General features: G+C 44.2%; 1 protein-coding gene across 1 annotated transcript in view; it reads right to left on the reverse strand.

Moving 5' to 3' along the window:
* Positions 1–2135: 2135 nt before the first annotated feature.
* UROC1 (urocanate hydratase 1) overlaps positions 2136–24056 on the reverse strand; it is a 48320-nt gene continuing 26399 nt past the window's right edge. Inside the window, exons 15-20 of the mRNA XM_082209730.1 lie at positions 18676–18746; positions 16240–16338; positions 15086–15185; positions 13432–13513; positions 6974–7073; positions 2136–2403 (exon numbers count right to left, since the gene is read on the reverse strand). Coding sequence (XP_082065856.1) covers positions 2263–2403; positions 6974–7073; positions 13432–13513; positions 15086–15185; positions 16240–16338; positions 18676–18746 — 593 coding nt within the window. The 3' untranslated portion in view covers positions 2136–2262. The remainder of the gene's footprint in view (positions 2404–6973; positions 7074–13431; positions 13514–15085; positions 15186–16239; positions 16339–18675; positions 18747–24056) is intronic.

A 24056-nucleotide genomic window follows, 5' to 3' on the forward strand; every position in this document is an offset into this window, starting at 1 on the left:
ATCATTTATTGGAAGCAATTACTTTAGGTGCAAACAGAGTGTTTTCTACATAATTTTAACCAAGGTGATTCCATGAGCAAGTATGGCAGAAATGGAGACCCCAATTTACCCAGTATCTATGCTGCGTTCAGTAATTAAACCCATGGTTCAGCCACTTTTCATGTATTACAACTGTATTTTTCACCCTATAGGACGCACTTTTCCCCCTCCAAAAATGAAGGAGAAATGTGTGTGCGTCCTATGGGGCGAATGCAGGCTTTCGCTGAAGCCTGGAGAGTGAGAGGGGTCGGTGCGCACTGACCCCTCTCGCTATCCAGGCTTCATGAAGCTATCGCAAGCCTTGGGAGCCCGCGGGAGTTCCCGCCGGGCTCCCCCGGCTTGCGCAGAGCTGCCTCTTATCCTGAAGCCCCGGCGCGCTGAGCAGTCGCGCCGGGGCTTCGGGTAGCTCTGCGCAAGCCACGGGAGGGCTCCCACGGCTTGCGGAGAGCAGCCTGTTCCGGGGGCTGGGGTTGAGGGAAGCTCGGGCTTCATTTTTTTCTTTATTCCCCCCCCCCAAAAAAAAACTAGGTGCGCCTTATGGGCCGGTGCGCCCTATGGGGCGAAAAATACGGTACTTTATAAAAAGCAGTTTGAGCTATTTAGTTAAACTGTTTTTGTTGATGGTTAACTATTCTAGATTAACAATTAATAATTACATTACTCTTTGGGGGGATGATTATTTACATCTCATTATTAGCACATTGAAATAGCAACAGAAAAGTGTCTTTCCTCACCTAGGAAACGAAGAAAGCTAATCGGGTTCTTGTACTGATCAGTTCTTGTACTGAAAACAGATTCCTAGGCTCAGAATGTGCTCAGAGGCATGCTGTTCTTTAATTCTGACTGTTTGTCTGTTGTACCAGGCTCTGGTTACTGGATCTTGGGCTTCGACTAACATAATAATAATAGTAATAATAATAATAATAATCCAACAAGGAAGGAGCCCTCCCTTCTCTGATGTCACTGATGAAGCTAAATATTTGGCTTTACAATCTATGGCCAAAAGCTTTTAAGTGAGATGTTGAAATATTTGGCATTGTCTGCATGCAAACTGGGTGTGGGTAAACTCCAATAGAACCGGGAGCTTTTAAATTTATTGGCAAATTCCAAAATCAAAAGCACATGAAGATAATATATCACTGTGTATGTGTGTGTGTGATCTGGCATCTAGTCAGGAATGTTCTGAACGGAGAAGTAGCTTTTGTGACCTAAGAGATACAACTGTGAGCAATTTTCACATTGGATATATCAGCACCGAGTGTGATTCATCACTGCAGCTCTGTCAGCCTGAAAAGATCTCGACCACCAGCAGCCGAGGCCTATTCCTGCCTCCATTCCAGCTCGCAGCCACAACCCCATCAAAGCTGTGGCATTGTGCAGCACCAAAAGGCACCAACTCTTCTGTAGGCCATTTGCAAACTGTGGTGCAAAATGGTGGCATGTTTTTTCCTTTTTAATGAATGGAGATGATGTTGCAGAAGGAGATGAATGATGCTATGAGACAGGATGACAAGGAATGCAATGTGGTGGTGATGGTGAGTTCTCACATCCCTGATAGACAGATAGGGATATAAGAAAGGGGATGGACAAACAGTAAAATTCAGGGGAGGGGAGTGAAGAATGGGTTGTGGGACAACTCTGATCCACCCATCCATAGTGCTTGGAAGGCAAATCATCCAGGCAAACAATTAAGTGAATGCTTCACCCTTGTGTATATAATTTAGCTAAGGAATCGGGTATCCAAATCAACAAATAAATGGATTTCCAATGGGGGCCCGTGTCAGACCCTCCTGAGCAGCTGAAGTGCTGACACATAGGCATAAATATTCTCATAATAACAATGCTGGATTTTGACTACAAACCTGAAAAATGGGTTGCTTAAAAGAACATTAGAAATGGAAGATGTGTGTCCTTATTTCTTGTGCTTGGATTTCTAGACTGACAAACAATCATAGATCTTGACAATACAACTCATGCTGGATAGATTCTTTGGCTGGGAAACATTCACTGTGATGCGATGGAAATATGTCCGTTACTGTTGAATGTTAAGTAGGTTGGAGTTTCCAAAAAATGAAAATAAAAAGATTCCACTGTCCTGGAAGACAAACTCAAAGGCGTGTTTATTATGCCAACTAAACTAAGGCTTGTTGAAGACCAGAAGGGCATTGTTCAAAGCCTGTTGTTGTTGTTTAAAAAAGGCAGAGTAAAAAATTTAGTATAAGGTTAACAACTCAAGGCTTGTTCCAGGATGTTGTCATCCACCACCTTATGTGGAAGAGTCACCTTCAGCTTCTTGTCTTTCTGCATGGCTTGGCAGATGGTTTCATATGCATTGTTGTTGCCGGACCAACAGCGTCTAGCAACCTGTCCATAGGGAACAAAAATAAATGGGTATAAATTAAGAAAAGAGTCATTTGTCTCTCGGCTATGTCAATCGTAGGAGAACACTTCTAATCAAATGGTTCTCATTTTTAACACATTTGATTTCTCAGTACAGTATCTAGCTCCTTCACCCCCTTGGCCAGGCATAGGCAAACTCGGCCCTCCAGATGTTTTGGGACTACTATTCCCATCATCCCTGACCACTGGTCCTGTTAGCTAGGGATCATGGGAGTTGTAGGCCACAAACATCTGGAGGGCCAAGTTTGCCTATGCCTGCCCTTGGCTGTCCCCCCCCCTTTAAAGTAAACCTGGTATGTTTTAGTTCCAGTTACAAGTTTATTGGCCAGCACTAACCACAGGCAGTCACAGTATCAACCGGGCACTTCACAAGGTTCCCTCTGATGTAATGGAAATACTAAGGTGATCTGTAATATGTTCCATTTTAGATACAGGCATTTCTTGAGCAATCGCTGCTCATTGTATGGGGAGGTGTTACACGGACCCTAGCACTCCGAAAACTGACTGAGTACAGTGATAAAGCCTTTCCCACATTTAAAGAGTGGGGAGTAGTTTAATTTTAGCACTATTGTTTTTTGCTGTGCTTCTATTTTTATTATTCTGTTAAGTTATTATATAGTTTGTATTCTGCCTTTTAAGGGGAAGGGTCAGGGCTGCCTGGGAGTGGGCCTCAGCCAATAGAATGGCTGGGGCAGGTTCCACAGGAGGGAATGTATTGGGACACCCGATCTCAGTGATCACGGGCCGGAGGAGGAGTTACGCTAAGACCAGACCATATCATTACCGAGGAAGCAGGTTTAGTCATTGTCTGAGGACTATCCCTGCCTCCAGGTCTGGTCCTGACCGGAAGGATACTGGAATCAGCAAGGGAAACCCACATGACCTGAAAGTGTTGCTGTGCAATGCCAGGTCAATGATTCATAAGACCACTGCCATCCATGACCTGATTGTGGATGGAGGATTTGACCTGGCATGTGTGACCGAGACCTGGTTGGATGAAGCAGATGGGCCTGTCCTTGCCGCTGCTTGTCCACCAGGTTTCTCTTACGCACAGCAACCCAGGTCATGTGGGCGGTGAGGGGGGGGGGTTGTAGTGATTTTTAGGAAGTCATTAGTTTGCACCAGGCGTCCTATTGAGAAGACCCAGTTCTCTGAGTGCATGTTCTGGAAGTTGGGCAGGCAATAGGGGCAGTACAGGATTCCTATTGGTGTACCGACCTCCCCACTGCACCAAGGATTCCCTGCCTGAGCTGCTTCAGGTCGTGGCGGATGTTCTCCTGGAGACACCTAGCTTGGTTGTCCTGGGGGACTTTAACATCCATGCTGACACGACCTTACAAGGGGCCGCTCGGGACTTCGTGTAAAGCATGGCCTCCATGGGGCTGTCCCTGAATAAGTTTGGCCCAACTCATAGCCACGGACATGCCTTAGACTTGGTGTTTATCTCTACAGATGTTGGTGATCTGACATTAACTAAAAGTGAAACAAAAGAAGTGCCATGGTCAGATCACTTCCTGGTGCAACTGGACTTCTCCGCGACCCTTCCCCTCTGCAGGGAGGTGGGACCGATTCAGATGGTCCGCCCCCGCCACTTAATGGATCCAATTGGCTTCCAGAGAGTGGTAGGGGGTGTTTTATCCCAAGTTGATGGCCTTTCAGCTGATTTCCTGGTGGCCCGCTGGAATGCGGAGTTAACCAGGGCTATTGACTGTCTGGCTCCGAAGCGCCCTCTCTGATTGCATGGAGCCCAGACAGCCCCGTGGTTTTCCCCAGAGCTGAGGGTGATGAAATAATCATTGAGACGGTTAGAGCGCTGGTGGCGGAAAACTCATTCTGAATCAGACCGGACACGGGCTAGAGCTCAACTTCGAGCCTACCAAGTGGCAATGGCAACGGCGAAGAGGGCCTTCTTCACCGCCTCCATTGCATCTGCAGAAAACAGCAACAGGAGACTTTTTCAGGTGGTTTGCAATTTAGCGGAACCACCTGCTACATCGGGGCCCAGTACGGGCCACATGATCTCCTGCAATGCTTTTGCAAAGTTTTTTGCAGATAAAGTCGCTCAGATTCAGAAGGAGGTAGACTCCACCATGGGAGCAGGGCCAGGGTGGGAGAGTGCTAGAGTTCTGTCTAGTCCTGTTACATGGGATCAATTCCAATCTGTTACCTCCGAGGATGTGGACAGGCTGCTTGGACAAGTGAAACCGACCACCTGTCTCCTTGATCCTTGCCCATCCTGGCTGATAAAAGCGAGCCAGAAAGGGCTGGGCGATGGGCTCTGCGGGGTGGTGAATGCTCACCTCTGTGAGCGAGCCTTCCCAGACCCGCTGAAAGAGGCGGTCATTAAACCGCTTCTTAAAAAAACATCTTTAGACCCAGCCAATTTGGCCAACTATCGCCCAGTCTCAAATTTACCATTCTTGGACAAGGTGATTGAGTGGGTGGTTGCCAAACAACTCCAAGCACGCCTGGAGGATGCGGATCATTTGGATCCCTTCCAATCGGGATTCAGGCCTCACCATGGGACTGAAACTGCCTTGGTCGCACTGGTTGATGATCTCCAGCGGGCTAGGGACAAAGGTGAGAGCTGTTTCCTAGTTCTGCTGGATCTCTCAGCGGCCTTTGACACCATCAACCATAACATCCTTCTGGACCGTCTAGAGGGGCTGGGAGCTGGGGGCACTGTTATACGGTGGTTCCGCTCCTTTCTCCTGGGCCGTGTCCAGAAAGTGGTGGTGGGGGATGAGTCTTCAGACCCCTGGGCTCTCATTTGTGGGGTGCCTCAGGGTTCCGTCCTCTCCCCTATGCTTTTTAATATCTATATGAAGCCGCTGGGAGAGATCATCAGGGGGTTTGGGCTGGGTGTTCATCAGTATGCAGATGACACCCAGCTTTACCTCTCCTTTAAATCAGAACCAGTGAAGGCGGTGAAGGTCCTGTGTGAGTGCCTGGAGGCTGTTGGAGGATGGATGGCGGCTAACAGATTGAGGTTGAATCCTGACAAGACAGAAGTACTGTTTTGGGGGGACAGGGGGTGGGTGGGGGTGGGGGATTCCCTGGTCCTGAATGGGCTAACTGTGCCCCTGAAGGACCAAGTGCATAGCCTGGGAGTCATTTTGGACTCACAGCTGTCTATGGAGGCACAGGTTAATTCTGTGTCCAGGGCAGCTGTCTACCAGCTCCACCTGGTACGCAGGCTAAGACCCTACCTGCCCGCGGACTGTCTTGCCAGAGTGGTGCATGCTCTAGTTATCTCCCGCTTGAATTACTGCAACGCGCTCTACGTGGGGCTACCTTTGAAGGTGACCCGGAAACTGCAATTAATCCAGAATGCGGCAGCTAGACTGGTGACTGGGAGTGGCTGCTGGGACCACATAACACCAGTTCTGAGAGATCTGCATTGGCTCCCAGTACGTTTCCGAGCACAGTTCAAAGTGTTGGTGCTGACCTTTAAAGCCCTAAACAGCCTTGGTCCTGTATACCTGAAGGAGCGTCTCCACCCCCTTCCTTCAGCCTGGACACTGAGATCCAGCGCCGAGGGCCTTCTGGCGGTTCCCTCATTGCGAGAAGTAAGGTTACAGGGAACCAGGCAGAGGGCCTTCTCGGTAGTGGCGCCCTCCCTGTGGAACGCCCTCCCATCAGATGTCAAAGAAATAAACAACTATTTTACTTTTAAAAGACAACTGAAGGCAACCCTCTTTAGGGAAGTTTTTAATGTTTGATGCTGTACTGTTTTTAATATTCAGTTGGAAGCCACCCAGAGTGGCTGGGGAAACCCAGCCAGATGGGCGGGGTATAAATAATAAATAATAAATTATTATTATTATTATTATTATTATTATTATTATTATTATTATTATTATTAGGCTAGGAAAACACTGTGCTTTAAGGGTTTCAAAATCAGATTTGAAGTGTTCAAATTTGAGGAAAGCGCCTGGAGGAATCCCGCAGTTATCGCATCAGTTCAAGCTTTGTTTACAGGCTGCTGCTTTTATCATCTGCCTCTGATAAACGAGGCTTATTAAGAGTGTTCCTCAGTGGCTCAAGCCTAAAGATTAACTTCCTATACGACATACCCACATCTCTTTCAGCAATGATAAAGGGAGTTACATGCAGAGCAAATCCCTTTTGAGTCCTGCATGATAAATTGACTATGTCCACTAAAGCAGGGTGGTTTTCAGTTGCTCAAATCCCTCCTGCAAAATTAAAGACCCAGAATCCAAGACCCAGTAACACTGACCTGCCTCCACAAGAAAAAACCTTCAGCTACTGGAGCTAAACGGGAGCCATATTCCTCACTGCACAGGACTATGGCTGTTTTTTAGAATGTTGTACAGGACAAACTCCTGGAGACCTTACTAAAGCTGCAACTGCTACATTTCATTAGAAAATAGCTAGCCGAGGAAATGACGCTTCGTGATTTCACGTGAACTTACTAAGACATTTATGAAATTCTGTATTTTTCAATACATTTAAAAACAAACAAACACCAAAGCAATATTTCAGAAAAAGCAGATCAAGCATATTGGCTTACTCCATTGGAAACATCCCAGCTTAGCATCATCTTTGCACGTTCTTCTGCATCTGCTGAGCCATCCAAGACAAGGCCAAATCCTCCGTTTATCACTTCTCCCCTTTAAAATGGAAATTTATTTATCACTTTTTTGGAGTCGAATAAATCACATGCCAGCGCACTACAATCAGGCACACATTTGGGGGGAGTGAAAGATACATATTAGACCTAAAACAGTGCTGTAATTGGGCACATTTAACTGATGGCAAATGGCCAGTTCAAGTAATGGACTCTGAGAATCCTGGTGCAGGATAAGGATTTTGCCTTTTCCCACACTATGCCCAGCCAGCAAGACCAATTCTTATTAAAGTGCCAGTGCCAAGGGTTGAGCTTGCTGTAATTCTCCTGAGTACAAGACAGTCCAAACAAGTACTTGTTTAAACAAAGAATGAAAATGCCTGCATGTCTGATGATTAAGTGGCTAAAGTTACTGGGTTTCTCAAAGGCTATTGAAGTCGATTACACTGCAGCATGGAATTCAGTTGCTGTGGTGGCGATGACCACTTTGGAATATGAATAATGACCTTGGAATAGGGTCCTAATGGAATTATGAGAAAGTATTCTTTCTTTCATTAATTATTTAATTAATAGGTTGTGTCCCCCCCCCCCAGTTCCTCCAGGCTTTGTTATTGGGGGATTTGTTTTCATGTTACCTTGCTGACAAGTCATAAGAGCATGACATTTGCCCTTTGCAAGTGTCAATCTAGTCCAGTACAGTGGTAACTCGGTTTAAGAACAGCCCTGTTTACGAACTATTTAGTATAGGAACTCCGCAAAACCGGAAGTAGTGTTCTGGTTAGCGAACTTTACCTTGGTCTATGAACGGAAGCAAAACAGTCAAAGGGCACTGGCGGCAGGAGGCCTCATTAGGGAAAGCGAGCCTCAGTTTAAGAATGGCTTTGGTTTAAGAATGGACTTCCGGAACTGATTAAGTTCATAAACCAAGCTACCACTGCACTCTGCATCCAGATGCTCCTGAAGTTCACAAGTAAAGCGTGAAAGGGATGGTCACTGCCTGTTCTTTATGCTAGGTAGCTGGTACTCAACGTCTACCTGGTACTTAAATGTATACCACATCATATCTGGATGTTCCTATTTTAGTTATTGTGGATAACGGGGACAAAGCAGAACTCAACGGACTCTATAACCTGTAACACATGCTGTAAATGTGGATGAAGGCCTTCAAATATTTTTAAAGCCGAGATGATAATAGATTAAACAGAGCAGAAGCTGATACTTTAAGGGTGCCTTCATTTGTAGAGGCTGCAGCTGGAAAAAAAGTAATTAAAGACTGTGCTACTTTTCTTAGAGGCCCAGGTGTGAGTCACGTACAGAAAACAGTTAGCTGGAAAGCTCTGTAAAATGCCACCCCACTGTTCATTAAAGAAAGTTTTAGACTACAACCACAATAAACTAGTTTCAACTCTATTTAACTGCTATATTTATTTAAAGGTATGCCTCCTTTAAAAAAAGGGGGAACTTAGAAGGGAGGCATAGTTCTACAATTCTGTGTTGAAAGAAGCCATGCCAGTTAAACCCATTTCCAAACATTCTAAATTTTTCTCCAGATATGGCAACAAGTCAGAATTTGACCAAGGCTGAAGCCTAAGTTGTGTAAGCATTCTAAAACGTATAGGTTTGCATCTAACAAAGTATCCAATGAGCAGAATGACTTCCGCTCAGCCAACAAAAGATTCTCTCCCTCTCCTCCCCTGCTTGTATCCTGTGCACACACACCCCACCACTGCTCTGGGGTCCCCCAACTCTCTGGTGCAGGTTTGGGGTGGGACGAGAGGGAGGTGAAATTCTACTCCAGAGAAAAACTGGATATACCTTAAAATACTGAATATACACTGAAATAGACAGAATGGATGACAAGGTTATGTGTAAAGGGTTAGATTTTACAAAGGCAAACAAAGAAGGAGTCTTCTTGCATTTTAAAGACTAAGAAATTCATTATGACATGAGCTTCCACCATCAGATGCAATCCACAAAAGTGTTTGCTTGTCTTTTGTTGGTGTTTAAGGTGCTACAAGACTTTCCCCTATTTTTGTTGAAGGCTAACATGGCTGGAAGTTCTTAAAATGGATTAAAGTAGCCACACAGTGAACTGAGATTCAACTAATGTTGCCAGGGGAATGTCTTCAGGAACCAAATCAGTATTGCCACAGAGGCCAGCATGATATGAATAAAAAATTGTTAGATGTTCAGGCAATGCTGAGATTAAGCACCAATTTACAATGCTTTTCCAAGTGCTGTAGTTCCTCCACCTATCTCTGTGTGATGCCTGGTCAGAATCACTTTCTAAGTTTCTCATACTGGAGTCAAATCTAGAATTCTGCCATGCAGTTCAGTAGCTAAGACAGTGAGGTCCACGTTTGCCCCACTCCACATGCCTAAAAACGCTCATAAATTAAACTTACAACAAGTCATGTTTGTTAAGCTGAATTTTCCAACAAGTCTTCTCACTTTTATTGGAGAGCGCTTTGCCCTCATTAGTACTGGGTCATATATTCAAATAATTAAAGAAAGATGTGGCATTTTGACCTAAGCTACCTCCTATAATTTCCAGATGTCTCCATCCAAGGTGATCAAAGAACTCCAGGCCCCTCTTGCAATCAAGACATCACACTGTTGACTGTGTACTTCATTTGGTAAATTGCCTCTGTCTCTTTGTTGCTACAAGTCACTTTGGCCTCCTGCTAATAAATGGGCTTTCAGAACTGAGCTGCCCTAACAATGGCCAACCCTAATGTAACTCCCTATATGCTCCAGCTAATAGTAAAAGGATTCCGATTCATGTGAGTAAGTAATTAATGTTCAGCTCTGTTTAGGCGGCATGATTATCAGCCTATAAACAAAAATATCACTTCGGTCTCTGAAGGAAGAATAAAAATCTGCGGAAAGGGAACTAAAACATGCATATTAGAAGTGGCTGATAAATCCATGTGTTTATCCATTGGTAAAAACACTGCAGTTCAGATCTGTCAGTTCTCTAGCCAGCAGTATTGACAATGGAATGCTCAGCCTCACAGACATAAGACAGCACACACATTTTATCATGAACTGATGAAAGATTGAAAAAAAGCATGTCTGAATGATGGAGTTTTCAAGGACCAGATGTATGGATCCAATGCAGCCAATCCCAGTGCTGGGCATGAACTAATTCACTGATTAATTCACTGAATTAATTCGAAATTATCTGACTCACACCTGAAAATAGTTCCCGTACTTCCCAGGTGAGTTGAATGTGATTTTATTTTAGTTTATATGGGTTTCATCACACATAGCTCTGCATCTGTTGTGGTCACTGCATTTTCCATTTTTACATATCTGAAAAGTGATTTTGTTTTAGCTTAAAGATCATAATTGTTGGGGGAAACAAATAAAGCAATTCTTCACATTGTACTGTGTGTGAATGTTTTGATGTTTTCTTAGTCTTATTACAGTGGTGCCTCGCAAGACAAAATTAATCCGTTCCGCGAGTCTCTTCGTCTTGCGGTTTTTTTCATCTTGCGAAGCATGGCTAGTAGCGGCTTAGCAGCTTAGCGGCTATTAGCGGCTATTAACGGCTTAGTGTCTAGTAACGGCTTAGCGGCTAGTAACGGCTAAGCGGCTTTAAGAAAAAGGAAACAAACCCGCAAGACGTTTCGTCTTGCGAAGCAAGCCCATAGGGAAATTCATCTTGCGGAACGACTCAAAAAACGGAAAACTCTTTCATCTTGCGCGTTTTTCGTCTTGCGAGGCATTCATCTTGTGAGGTACCACTGTACTTATATGTAAAACATCAGCAGAGCGGCTTGTAAAAATTTTGAAGGCTGAAAAAAATGTGAGAACCACATGAATGCATTGTGTCTTGAACTGTAATGGAATTAGCTCCATTTTGGAGGGGGTGAACTGGAACTGGTACTAATCCCTTCTAAAAAATGAACTTTCCGAGCACTGCAATCCCCGCCAACCTCAAACTTCAGATCACCTTGATTCCTTCTAATGGGCAATGCAGACAGCCACCATGGAGGGTGGAGTATTATCACTAGTGCTTTTTTACCCTTCCTATTTAGTGCAAAGTAGCCAATGGAAAGTATGAGCTTAAAATGCATATTTACTGCATTGAAATCAGACCCTGTTATCTTTTGACTGGGGCAGAATTACAAGTTAGGAGAAACACAAGAGGGCAGAAGTCTCATTGTACAGGTGGAAGTCCTTGTGCTAACAGGCCAGCTTCATTGGATACAACCCACAGAAAGGTGCCTGATTCTGAACAAGGCAATTGGTCCATCTAGCTCAGTATAGCCTGGACCAGAGGCATAGGAAGGGGGGTGCGGTGGGGGCGGTCCACCCTGGGTGTCGTGACTGGGGGGGGGACACAAAATGCCAGGCTAGTGGGCTGCACACCTTGCGCCTGGCAGCAGCAGCTCTTCTGACTTGGTGGCAGAGAGCAGTCCTCCTCAGCCGTGGCAAGGCACACCCGGCCACAGCAGCTCTGTTGCTGGGTCATGTCTGACCTGGCTGCGGAGAGCAGGAGAGTAAGCAGCAGCTGTCCTGCCCCTCTCCTACCCTGAACTGTGGCGAGTGGGAGGGCACCCTCTGCCCCCTGCCCCCTTTGGGAGCACGCCCACCCTGGGCAGTATGTGCATATGTTCCACCACCGGTATGGAGAAGGGGTGGGGGAATCTATGGCACTTCAGATGTTGAACTACAACTTCCACAACAACCCATTACCATTCCAGGAAGCTAGCTGTACTAGCTGAATACAGACTGCATGGTTCCTGTGATCATTTATGTCTGCCAGCAGGAACAACAGGAACCAGGATAGCAGAATGGGTGAAAACCTCAATGGACAAGCGCTGCAAGGTTGAGGCAAAGGAAAGGAGCAGGGACTGTTGTGCCTAACTAAGAGCTTGGGGAGGATATCTTGCTCTAAGAAATCTTCCAGGTTCAGTGCCCACAGAAAAAAAAGGTTTAATTTGCTCCTAAAAAAAGAATGAAAAAAAAGCTAAAACTAATTGGAGTGAGAGCGGAGGAAAAAGCAGACTGGCACCTGACCTGTTTTGTATCAGCGGTCCCTTGCTGCATTTTAGCATATGGACATGTTATATTGGGGTCCAAAGGTCACAGGTTTAAATGCAGCTTGCGGGGAATTGAAATGCATCTCATCCACTGGCACCCTGAAGAACTAGGCAAGTTAATATGGTGTTGGAAGCAAGTTCTATTTAGAAAGAGAAAGAAAGAAAGAAAAAGAAAGAAAGAAAGAAAACCTCGAAACTACCATAATAGTCAGTTTTCCACTGAATGCAGTGGTCGTTGTCTTAACATCTGGGACTTTTTGAAAGATCTGGGAACGAATTAGAAGAGAATCTTGCAACATCAGTCAATAAAAAGAAACCTCAGAGTCTACTTAAGGGTTTCTTATCCTGGTTTTGCACTCTGAAGGCAGCTAATACTGTAACTTCATTCAAATGCAGCCCACAGTAATGGGCTGTGCTGCATGAATCCCACTGGAGCTGTATAAAAGCACAACTGTTCCTCAGTTTTCATTAACTTGCATAGAGATTGTGTGGGGCACCTTGATGTGTTTCTAAAGCACAGGTGGAGAGACTGTGGTCCTCTGCATGTTCCTGGACCTCCATCCCCCACTATCCCTGACTACTGGCTATTGCTGGTTAAGGGAGTTGGAACCCCACAACATCTGGAGGGCCACAGGTTCCCCTTCACTGTTTTGAAGTCTTTCCAGAGGAGTAACTATGTTAGGCTGCTTCAGCAAAAAAACTAAATGTGACACATTAATTTGTCACGGCATAAGCTTTCATGAGTCCACATCAGACTGTCATCAACGAAAGCTTATGCTACACTACGCATGTTAACATGCCACACTAAAGGTAAAGGGACCCCTGACCATTAGGTCCAGTCATGACCGACTCTGGGGTTGCGGTGCTCATCTCACTTTATTGGCTGAGGGAGCTGGCGTACAGCTTCCGGGTCATGTGGCCAGTATGACTAAGCCGCTTCTGGCGAACCAGAGCAGTGCACGGAAATGCCGTTTACCTTCCCGCCAGAGCGGTACCTATTTATCTACTTGCACTTTGACATGCTTTTGAACTGCTAGGTTGGCAGGAGCAGGGACTGAGCAATGGGAGCTCACCCCATCACGGGGATTCGAACCGCTGACCTCCTAATCGGCAAGTCCTAGGCTCTGTGGTTTAACCCACAGTGCCACCCATGTCCCCTCACATGCCACACTACCCTTTGTCATTTATAAAGTTCGAAACAGAAGCAATGGAGACTCCCATGAAGGCATGCCCTTCAGCAGCTCAATCCTGTTGCCCTACAACCATTGCTGTTTTTTGCTGCAGCCGCATGGCACTTCCTTTACTCAGGAAACGACGTCTCCCTTCCTTTTGAAGACAAATTCTCCTTACCAGCCAACACCACCGCCGTTGTGCAAGGCAACCCAGGTGGCTCCTCTGAATGAGTCTCCCACAAAATTCTGTACAGCCATATCTGTGGAGTGAGAGAGCAGATGAATTACCGAAGCATGGGGATTCTTAGGTTAATGTGGGGGAAGGCGCATGATATACGTGCAGCTGTGAACCCAAAGCTTTCCTTTCTGTCTTCATTTCATTGACTGTTTCCATTCCAGCTATCGCATTGCCCTAACATTGTTGCCAGAGGGCTAAAGCAAATGCGATGGTAGCAGATCTGTGTGGCAAACTTGAGATTGCTGCCAGATGCCATAGCAATTTAAAGCACAGCCAGTGCTAATTCCGGAACTCAAGACATCCTTAGTGAGTCACCTGAACTATGAGGAATAGGCCTGACCAGGGCAGGCAGCTCAAGGAGTGTCTGCTTCTGCTTCTGCTTCTCCTCCTTATGAGCATCACTATGCTGGCTCATGACCTGTCCTTCCCTCAGACAGGTGAGCAGGCAGGCAGCGCCAGCCAGCATGACTAATGGCCAGGGATTATGAGCGTGCAATAAACAGGTCATCCAGGGCAACTGAAGGCATTACAAAGATGTCTGCAAACATGACATGCATCCTGGCAACATCAGCCCTGACATGTGGGAACCCCTTGCAGGCGACCACAGTGCTTGGAGATAGGCAGTCAAGGCGTGTACCCATAGCAGTAACCAGAGGAGAAATGACTGCTGGGAGGAGCGCAGAGAGAAGAAACACCATGGTGCGTCATGACGCTTTCATCTGCCCCAGCTGCAACAAAACATATCTCTCCAGTATCGGTCTCTACAGCCGCAGCAAGCACCGTAACCCTCCAATGGTTTGACTTCACCCCTGAAGGTGCACTCCACCGTGGTCTCCCAAGACAGACAGATGCCAACCATTAAATGTGCAGAATCTTGGGAGGGGGGAGAATTTCCACAGTGATTTAATCATCGGACTTTCTTCCCCTTCCCTCCACTAGGCAGGATATCTGCATTTTTATGTTTTGAACTGCCACAAATGTGTTCATTGAACTGACACCTGACATTTTGTTTAACTTCTAGTAGCTCCGCCTATCAGATGCTGGGATCTTGGTTAGCTGAGTAGAGATGGGAATACCAGCGGGTTCAGCTTGTCATTCAGGGGCGAGAACAGCTGTAGATTCTGAAATTCTCTCTTTTATTCAGGGACAGGTACTTTGTCCTTCTTTGAATTAGCTCCCTGTGTATTGATGGGGTAACGGCCATTTACATTATAAATAGTTAGAATATAATGTTTACAGTATCCTGGTCTATGTGTTTAAGTTGTGCACTCAAGTTCTGTACTCTAGCTGCAAAGGATGTGTTATTTTTACAACTCCTTTTTTTTTTAACCTCGCCCTATGTGTGCTTATGCCATCTCTGTCTACTTACTGCCTCAGAAAAAGTAGGATATTCCCTATGGAAGTTCAGACTACCATAACCTAGTTAACCTTCCAAGCCAAGGATGTTTCAACATCTCCCTCACCCCCTATTTTGACATCACTGAATTGCGGGCAACCTACCAGACTAAACTCTCCATGCTATTCAGCAAAATTATTTTTCGCATCTTAATCAATTCTGATCACTCAAAAGAGACTATTCACCCATTCAGCTGACCTGCACAAAATGCTGATCCATCATAGATGTTCGACGTTTCTCTGTAAGGACTGTCTGTCCCACTTACGTCATGGTGATCTCGACTAAGGACAACTGGTGCCTGCAATATAAAATAAAAGCTGAGGAGAGAGCAGTCGGAACTAGGGTGTGTGGGTGGGTGGGAACAGATCACTCTTCCTATTTAAAAGGAAGAGCCTCAGTTGACAAATGCACACTAAACCAAACTATGGCATAGCTCCAGGTAACATGGCAGCAGAAAGACCAGGGAAGGAGTTATCACAAAATCCACCCTTTTAGATTCCAAAAATACTTGCTCCAAGATAAGGCCCACTGAGTTCAATGGGGCTTGCTCCTAGTTAAGTTGGCATAGGGTTTCAAACCTAAATCACTCCCATAATTCCCTATTGCCATCTGGCATGAATCTCTAATGGGATGGGTCAGAAATGACAGACCTGGTGAGGAGAACAAATTTTTGTTTCTGATCTTCTGGCAAGATTAAAGGATTATCTTCATCCTCAATCCCTGCTGTAAATTATTTTAGCATGGAGACCAGTCCAGATGGAGGTACCAGCTGACATCTTCTCAGGGAAAGACTTTAGCAGTGAGTGCTTGTGTTTGATAAAAAGCTTAAACTTATTGAAGTGGAAAGATATGGAGCATGGCCCTGTTTTAGGCTGCTAGCAAATTATGTGGTCTGCTTGTAGTGCACTTATAAAGATGGAAACCATGACATTAGATCATGCAGACAGAGAGAGATGATAGTTCGGCATGAGGGTTAGACCTCGCCCTACATTTTTCATTTATAGTCAGTCTTGATTGATAAAAGTATCTTAAGTATCTGAAGAAGTGTGCATGCACACGAAAGCTCATACCAAGAACTAACTTAGTTGGTCTTTAAGGTGCTACTGGAAGGATTTTTTTTATTCTGATATTCTTTGTTATTCTGCTGCACTTTCATTTGCTTCAGGTGGTTTGCATTTTTAAAGGAAATATCCTTGTCCCAATGTTTTACCTTATCCTGCCAATGTGGGTGGTGTTCAACGTGTATTTACTAGATAGCTGAACCATATGGCTTTTTCCATCACAGGCCAATATTGTATGCTAGAGGAAAAGAAGCAGGTCACACCAAAGTGATATATGCAAAGAGAATGTACCTTAATTTTTCCTTCGGCGATGCTTCGGTTAATAGCCAGTGCAATAGCAACACGACCCTTCTGATCTGAGTACAAAATTCTGGCTTGGGAACCCACAACCTAGAAAATAGAAATAATAGAAATATCTCCAATGCTCCAGATGTGAGCCAGCGACATTTCTCTTCCTCACAATACCCATCTTCAATGATTACGTTATGATGATGCCATTAGGCTTGAAATAAATTATTATTATTACTATTAATAATAATAATAATATGCTGCCCATCTGACTGGGTTTCCCCAGCCACTCTGGGTGGCTTCAAGCAAATTATAAAACCACAGCAAAACATCACACATTAAAAGCTTCCCTATACAGTACAGGGCTGCCATCATATGTCTATCAAAGAAGCCTTTTATTGTTTCTGGGTGCACAGTTGTGGTGCGTGTGTGGCCCCAGCAACAGTTTATCTGGTTTGCAAATGTGCCTCCCAGACTCCCAAAGTTTGGCAACACCTGGTTCATCCCAATCCTAGAGCTTTAGCACTTAAGCTCTTCACGTTTAGGTCATTTGTACTGATAGGGTGTCATTTGAAACATTTCTAATGTTGGACAAAAATAGCAGTGGGCAGTTTACCCATGCTTTGGGATTCATGCTTGGCTTTTGGTGCTGAAGGACTAATGCTCATCATAAGAATAAATCACACATTGGCTGCCTGAAAGCACTTTTTCTTTAAAGGTCTGCCTGCCAGAAATGAAAATATTCCCTGAAAGTCCTGTTAGCTTGGAAATTTTCCAAAGCCCCTTCCAATTTACATGACCCAGTTAGTGCAGCAACTATGGCCTAGTTTTTGTTAAAGTAATAAATCTGTGTCTGAGCTGGGCTACTTCAGATTGCAAATGGGGCGCCTCAAATGTTTTAATGCTTCTCTGTGCAAAGGAAAATAGATGTCAGGGACAAGGGTTCCAACTTTTCTCTGGTGCTTAGTTTTCTAAGAGCAGAGAATTTTCATATAAAAAAGCAATCCATCATGAAAGGTCCGCCCTGCATGCATGTTTATCACCTCAATGAGAACTAGTGACCTGAATAGAACTAGGCTGGATTCTGCATACAGCAAAGTTTGCAACCAGGGCTACTTAGATAATCCACCTCTGCAGGGTTCCAACCCAGATTTTGAGGTTCCACTGAGTCAGATATGTTTAATGGAGCAAAAATTAAAATCTGTTCTTGTTCGGGAAGTACATTTCCAGAATTTGCCAAGCCAACAAGAGGATATTCCTCTCTTTTCTGCATCTTTTCTTTAACATAATGTGTGTATGCTTAATTGGAAATAAAACCTGTAAACTGTTTTCAAACCTTACATCTTTGTAGTAAAAAAAATGCAAATTTAAAAAATGAACTGCACCTCAATTTTAATCTCCCCCCCCAAAAAAAAATTAGTAATTGTACTACAAATTGTGATATTGCAAACATTAAAAACAACAACAATAAAAATACAAACAATGGCTTGGACCCTAACTTGCCTTTGAAACAGAATTCGTGTTCATAGTATGGGACTTTCCTGCTCTCTCTCCCCTGCCCCCTTTTCACAGCCCACTGTGATCCCAAAGATTTGATCCCATGGGTTGTTGTTGGTTCTTGGGAATGGTGTGGGAATGCAGCTTGGAGCAGCTGCATATGGAGGTGGACTTGGCAGAAATCACACACACCCTTGAGTGAATTAGAGGTACAATTCTGGCCAATTTGTTTTTACTTTTTTAAAAAAGAGAGAGAGAGATGGATTTTTTTTTTTTTTAGGGAAAGGTTTGTGTATTTCTTCATTTTGGACACATGCACAAAATCCATTCTATCCCCAAAACTGGGAGTGCTATTATTACTCATCTGGAATGGAACCAAAAGGAATGTCATAATTTCAGACGTTTCATGGAGCAGAACTGAGAGAATTAGTTTATTCCTCCTTGCAACCCACATCATTGCTCAGCCTAGTGATGGCAGCTTTGCAATGATGTGGCAAATGTGATTCAAAATGCAGAAGGCAGCATAGCCACATGGACATTTTATCACATGCTGTCTGATCCACTCAGGCCACAAATGAATGAGGAAAATGTGATAGTGTGAACTGGGATGCTCATGAATGTAGGGATGTGAGACGCCTCTGTATCCAGAAGGTGATTTATTTATTTTTCAGAGGCCTGGAGGCCAAGGCAAATGTCACATACACAAACCTGCATACTATAGCCCCACTCTGTTTTTTTTTTCCTGCCTTTACGTAAATTGCTTTAGGAAGGTGCCAGTGAGATTCTGGCACTGAGAACACAGAGACAACCATTTACCAAGACAACAGTTTTGGGTTTTTGATTGGGCTCAGTCTTCCATTTGGAAACTATGCCCTTTAAAATCATGACACTGAATCTGAGCAGTGCACACAGACATTCTTTTAGTTGGCTGGATTCACATACCAAATTGTGCCTCCTGGCTTCCTGGATCCAGCGGATGTTATCGGAGTATTGCTGCTTCACAGATGCAGTCACTGGACAAGAGGAGGGGAGAGGGGACAAAATGGCTCATAAAGTGAGTACATTGCAGCCTAAGCCATGTGGTAACTCCAGAGGCCAGCACCTAGATACACTATATAGAGAATAAGATACAGGGAATGAAAAAGGCATGAGCACCTTTAAGATGACAAGTTAAATAGGAATGGAGGGTGGATAAATGATTGATTGATTGATTGATTGAGGATTGATTGATTGCCACTAGGCTTGGCTTGCACATAAACATGCACGGTCTAGAGGCAAAGGAAATAATTTACCGTTCTTAACCTGAAACCGTTCTTAACCTGAGGTACCACTTTAGCTAATGGGGCCTCCCGCTGCCACTGCACAACCGCCACACGATTTCTGTTCTCATCCTGAGGTAAAGTACTTAACCCGAGGTACTACTTCTGGGTTAGCGGAGACTATAACCTGAAGTGTTTGTAAGCTGAGGTGTTTGTAACCTGAGGTACCACTGTACTTTATCTATTTAGCAAATTAATAAACCACCCTTCATCACACTGTAATCCCAAAGCGGTTTCCAATAAAATAACAAAAGCAAGATAGCATGTTCATGACCAAATATAACCAGCTGCCAGAGATAAATGTCAAATATGTGCACCAATACTGAGGAGACATTATTTTAAGCCTGCCCAGGCATGATGTCTTCCATGATGCTTGCAGTTCAGCTACAAGATCCTTTAATTAAATGTTGAGGATTAATATGCCAATCTTTTTAATAACCATGAATAAGACATCTGCTTCCTCAGGAGAATTATACAGTGGTGCCTCGCAAGACGAAATTAATTCGTTCTGCGAGTTTTTTCATCTAGCGAATTTTTCGTCTTGCAAAACACGAGTTGCTCCTCGAAGTCAAGTCGCAACTGTTTTAAGAAAAAGGAAACAAACTTGCAAGATGTTTTCGTCTTGCGAAGCAAGCCCATTGGGAAATTCGTCTTGCGACGCAACTCAAAAAACCAAAAACTCTTTCGTCTTGCGAGTTTTTCGTCTTGCGAGTCATTCGTCTTGCGGGGCACCACTGTACTGCATTTTAAATTCCATAGGGAACTATCCTATAAAAGGACATTGGGAGACTTGAATAAAAAAATGTGTTTAATGGGCTTTTGCAAAATATGACAGAGCAAATACAAAAGGGAGTGTGAATATCTCTGAAAGGCTTTAGATCACCCTGGAAAACAAACATGGTAAATCTGGGGTGCAAAACAGCTCAAGGAACAAGCATGGACTCCCCACTTCTATTCTGTCCAAGTGCGGCAATTCATTCACCCTTCCTAGGTAGAATCACTGACCTCTCATTAGCTTAACTTTGAAAATCCTTCCTGAATTGCTGAGTCTCACATTTAAAATAAAAAGGGGGGAAAGTTGCCTCTTTTCTCATGAAACTGATCCTTTATCAATTTACTTTGTTGCCTCTGCTGCTTGCTGATCTTTATTTAGGTTCCAGAAGATACTAAAAGTATGTTGTGATCTCAGCCACATTATTTGTGTCAGCAAGGAAACTGACTCCCTAGCCTGAGAGTTATTTTGTATTTTATTTTTACATCATCCAAGCCTCTCCAAATATACACAGGAAAGCACATTCTTCACATAAAACCAGTAAAGACAATTTCACTCCCACGCCAGCCTTGATGCAGAGAGGTCATCATTTCTCAGCAGATATTCCAATTTTTACAGAGTGTCACTTCAATGGGATAACCTTGGACATACTAATTTTGACTTTAAGAACATTGCAGGAAGCAACCATAATCACATTTGAGTGTGTGTGGTGCAAAACACCAGCATTAGACTATGATTCAGTCTAACACTTTATATAGGTTAATGCACAACAACCAAAGTATCCTGGGCATTCTGCTACACAGAAGTCTATTTGCTTGTAGTAGCTATAGTTCTGAGGGTTGCCACAGGCACCAATAATTAGTCTAGTCCTTTCAATAGCACACCTGATGCTTCCATTGCTATTTATCTATTGACTGCCCTTAGCAGAGAGCTGGAGGTAACAGCTAACAGAAGGAGTCGTACCAGCACTAGCATCAACGCTGGTGAGAAAGATGGAACAGCTCTCCATGTACACATAAAAAAATCACTGGAACTGACAGCTGATACAGCCACGCAGAGGCCTCTGTACACCTGAGGTGGGTGGGTTAACAAGGTTCTTAGCTGAGGATTGGTTTTGCTCCTCATATCTTTTCCTTCTGCTTCACATTGTGTGGTAGTCCTTCTTTCTGCTTCATAGCATGGTGTGGCAAATAGCATCAAAGGCTATAAAGTTTAAGGGCTTGCTCACTGTGCATGAGAATCGCTTGGCTACTCATCAGTTGCTCACAGCTGACTGTGAGGTAATTGGCCTCACAGGAAAACTTTTCATTTGATGTGATTAGAGCAGATCTAAAAGTTCTCCCTGTGGTGGCCTTTCTGCACATTCTATGAAAAATATATTAAATAGCTGTTTGTGACTGTTAAAGCCCCAAATGGCTTAGGACTGGGACACCTTTTCTATGGCTGCATAACTCTCCACCGAAGAAGAAGAAGAAGAAGAAGAAGAAGAAGAAGAAGAAGAAGAAGAGTTTGGATTTGATATCCCGCCTTTCACTCCCCTTCAGGAGTCTCAAAGCGGCTAACATTCTCCTTTCCCTTCCTCCCCCACAACAAACACTCTGTGAGGTGAGTGGGGCTGAGAGACTTCAAAGAAGTGTGACTGGCCCAAGATCACCCAGCAGCTGCATGTGGAGGAGCGGAGACACGAACCCGGTTCCCCAGATTACGAGTCTACCGCTCTTAACCACTACACCACACTGGTTCTCTAAGAAAGCTCACTTTGGTTGCTTTCTGTCCTCACTATGCTAGGACCTTCCTTTGCAGTAGGCATCTAACCTGCCAAGTCATTAGTGATAATCTCTCCTGAAATATCCAATACTTGAAGTGCTTTACCTGCTGCAACTACTTTATCTGTCTACAGGGTGCCAATGTGGTGCCCCCTAGATGGTTTTGAACTCCAGTTTGCATCAGAACCAGCTGTTGTTATGGCCAATGATCAGGGATGATAGGAGATGTAGTTCAGAAGCATCTGGAAAAAGCACCATGTTGGTTACCCCTCGTCTATTAGTTTGCATTTTTAACTGATCATTTAAATGCTTCTTCTTCTTCTTCTTCTTCTTCTTCTTCTTCTTCTTCTTCTTCTTAAAGGAAAAAGCAAGGTTAAAACATTTTTTAAATAATAATAAATAAATAATGTGACAGGTTTCTGTCTCTACAGTTTTTGGCATTCCTTTTCCATTCTGCTTGATAAAATTAATTTTATTATTATTATTATTTAAAACAGATGCAGCTTCCCTTCTTCAGAATGACAGTGTATGGCTAGGAGCCTGAATGTGGAATGTCCCAAATTCAAAGAATTGGAATTTTGTTTTGGTCATTATAGTAATGATATGCACATTCCACAAGAGGAGTGTTTGAATGGCCCAACAAAGGAGCGACTGTAGCTATTAACCAGCCACTCAATGGCCAGCTTGATCTAAAGTTGCTGACTTGGTGTGTCAAAAATGGATCCCATGAGGCCATGTTCTGTACCTATCTGTGGAAGACAAAGAGGCAATTCAAATGTCCATATGGAGAATATGGGTTGACTGGAACCAGGAGGAATTTGGTTCACAGTGAAGCCACTGTGTGTTTGCTTCACCACAGGCACAGTTTTTGCCACTCAGCTCACATTGACCACACCATAATCCCTCCACTTCTGGAACTTTTCCAAAAGAATGGTAAATGTGGTTTGGGTTGCCAGCAAGGTCCAGGGTAAAGCAATCAGACATTTCCCCATGTTAACAAACCCCGCAGAGATCCATTCAACTGGCTTTCTCAACCTTCCAATATGTCCCTCTTGAGGATGAGGACTGTAGCTGAAGTTCTGCTTCTAGCTATAGCATAGCTGAAGGGCAAGCAGAGCATTCAGTAAGGAAGAGGTCAAAGGGGATTCCTAGAAAGGTTCATTTTATTAGACATCCACTCCACTGAAATTCAGTAGTTGTTTCTCTCTGAATTCCTCTGTCCATTGCTCTGCCAAGCACAACAACAAATTCAATAACTGAGATGCGACTTAATCTCCTTCAGTCAGCTGGATTTTTAAAATGTCTATATATATACACATACACACACACAATTCTGATGGGCACTTTCTTGTGAGACACAGCCTTACAGCTTTATCTTGCATTAAAATAGTTTGGGTCTCTATCCCCCTTGAACGGTGGGAAAGTCAAGGCAGCCTTTCTAGGGTCGGATGCCATACCTTCCGGGAATATCTGCACTGTGAGAATGAGAGCGTTCCAGCTTGTCACTGTGTTTGTCATCACCCAATCACACAAAACAAAATAGTCTTTTTGCAGGCCCCCTATAGTGCCATATGGGCAGGGGGTAGAGGTACCTTTGCAGAAGGACCATAGCTCAGTGGTAGAACAGGCTCCTTGCATTCAAAAAGTTCCAGGTTCAACCCCTAACATCTCCAGGTATGAGCTAGGAAAGACTCTGTATGAAACCAGGTGGGGCTGGGAGATACTGTCGGAATCTCCACTCGGCCAAGCTGATAAAGCTCATCTTCCTCCAGCCGAGTCTTTCAGAATCGCCCTCCGACAAATAATTAACAACCTGAACTTTTGATAAGGTCTCAGGCACGTTCTCCCATTCGGCAGAGAATCCAGCACAGGGTGATGAGATTTATGCCTACATTGCTATGCTTTATTTCTTACTACGCAGACAGCTAAGAAAGCAGAGAGCAACCGGACAAAGGAACAAAGGAAACAGGAAACCAGTACGTCACATCCATCTCTAGTCTCCCGTGAGGCTTCCAATAGCCTGGACTGTCTCTGGAATGTAAACAGAGCCTTGTGACTCTAAGCAGCTGCTCAGTGGCAAAACAGAAACTAACAGATACCCCTGTCTGAAACTCTGGCACTATTGCCAGTTACTACAAGCCATATTGAGCTAGTTGAACTATGGTCTGCCTTAGTATTGAAGCTTTCTATGTGTGTTATTAGGCAAAGGTGCTCTTTTTAAAATTCCAAAGTTTGGGGCCATTGCCAGCAACGTGCTCACATCTACTCATTTCCTTAAAAAAAAACAAATAATAAAATCATATTTAAAGTACTGTAGTGGGGTTAGCAAACTTTGTTAATATTGAGGGGCACATTTTCTCAGGTGTCAGGGGCTGTATGCTGGCAGAGGGCAGGACTTGTGGGTGGGTCTACGCCTTCTCTCTCATCCTCTCTCATTCGCTCTCTCTGGCACTCCTTTTTCTCTTT

Source organism: Podarcis vaucheri, assembly GCF_965113315.1.
Source record: "Podarcis vaucheri genome assembly, chromosome: 2".
NCBI classification, from domain to species: domain Eukaryota; kingdom Metazoa; phylum Chordata; class Lepidosauria; order Squamata; family Lacertidae; genus Podarcis; species Podarcis vaucheri.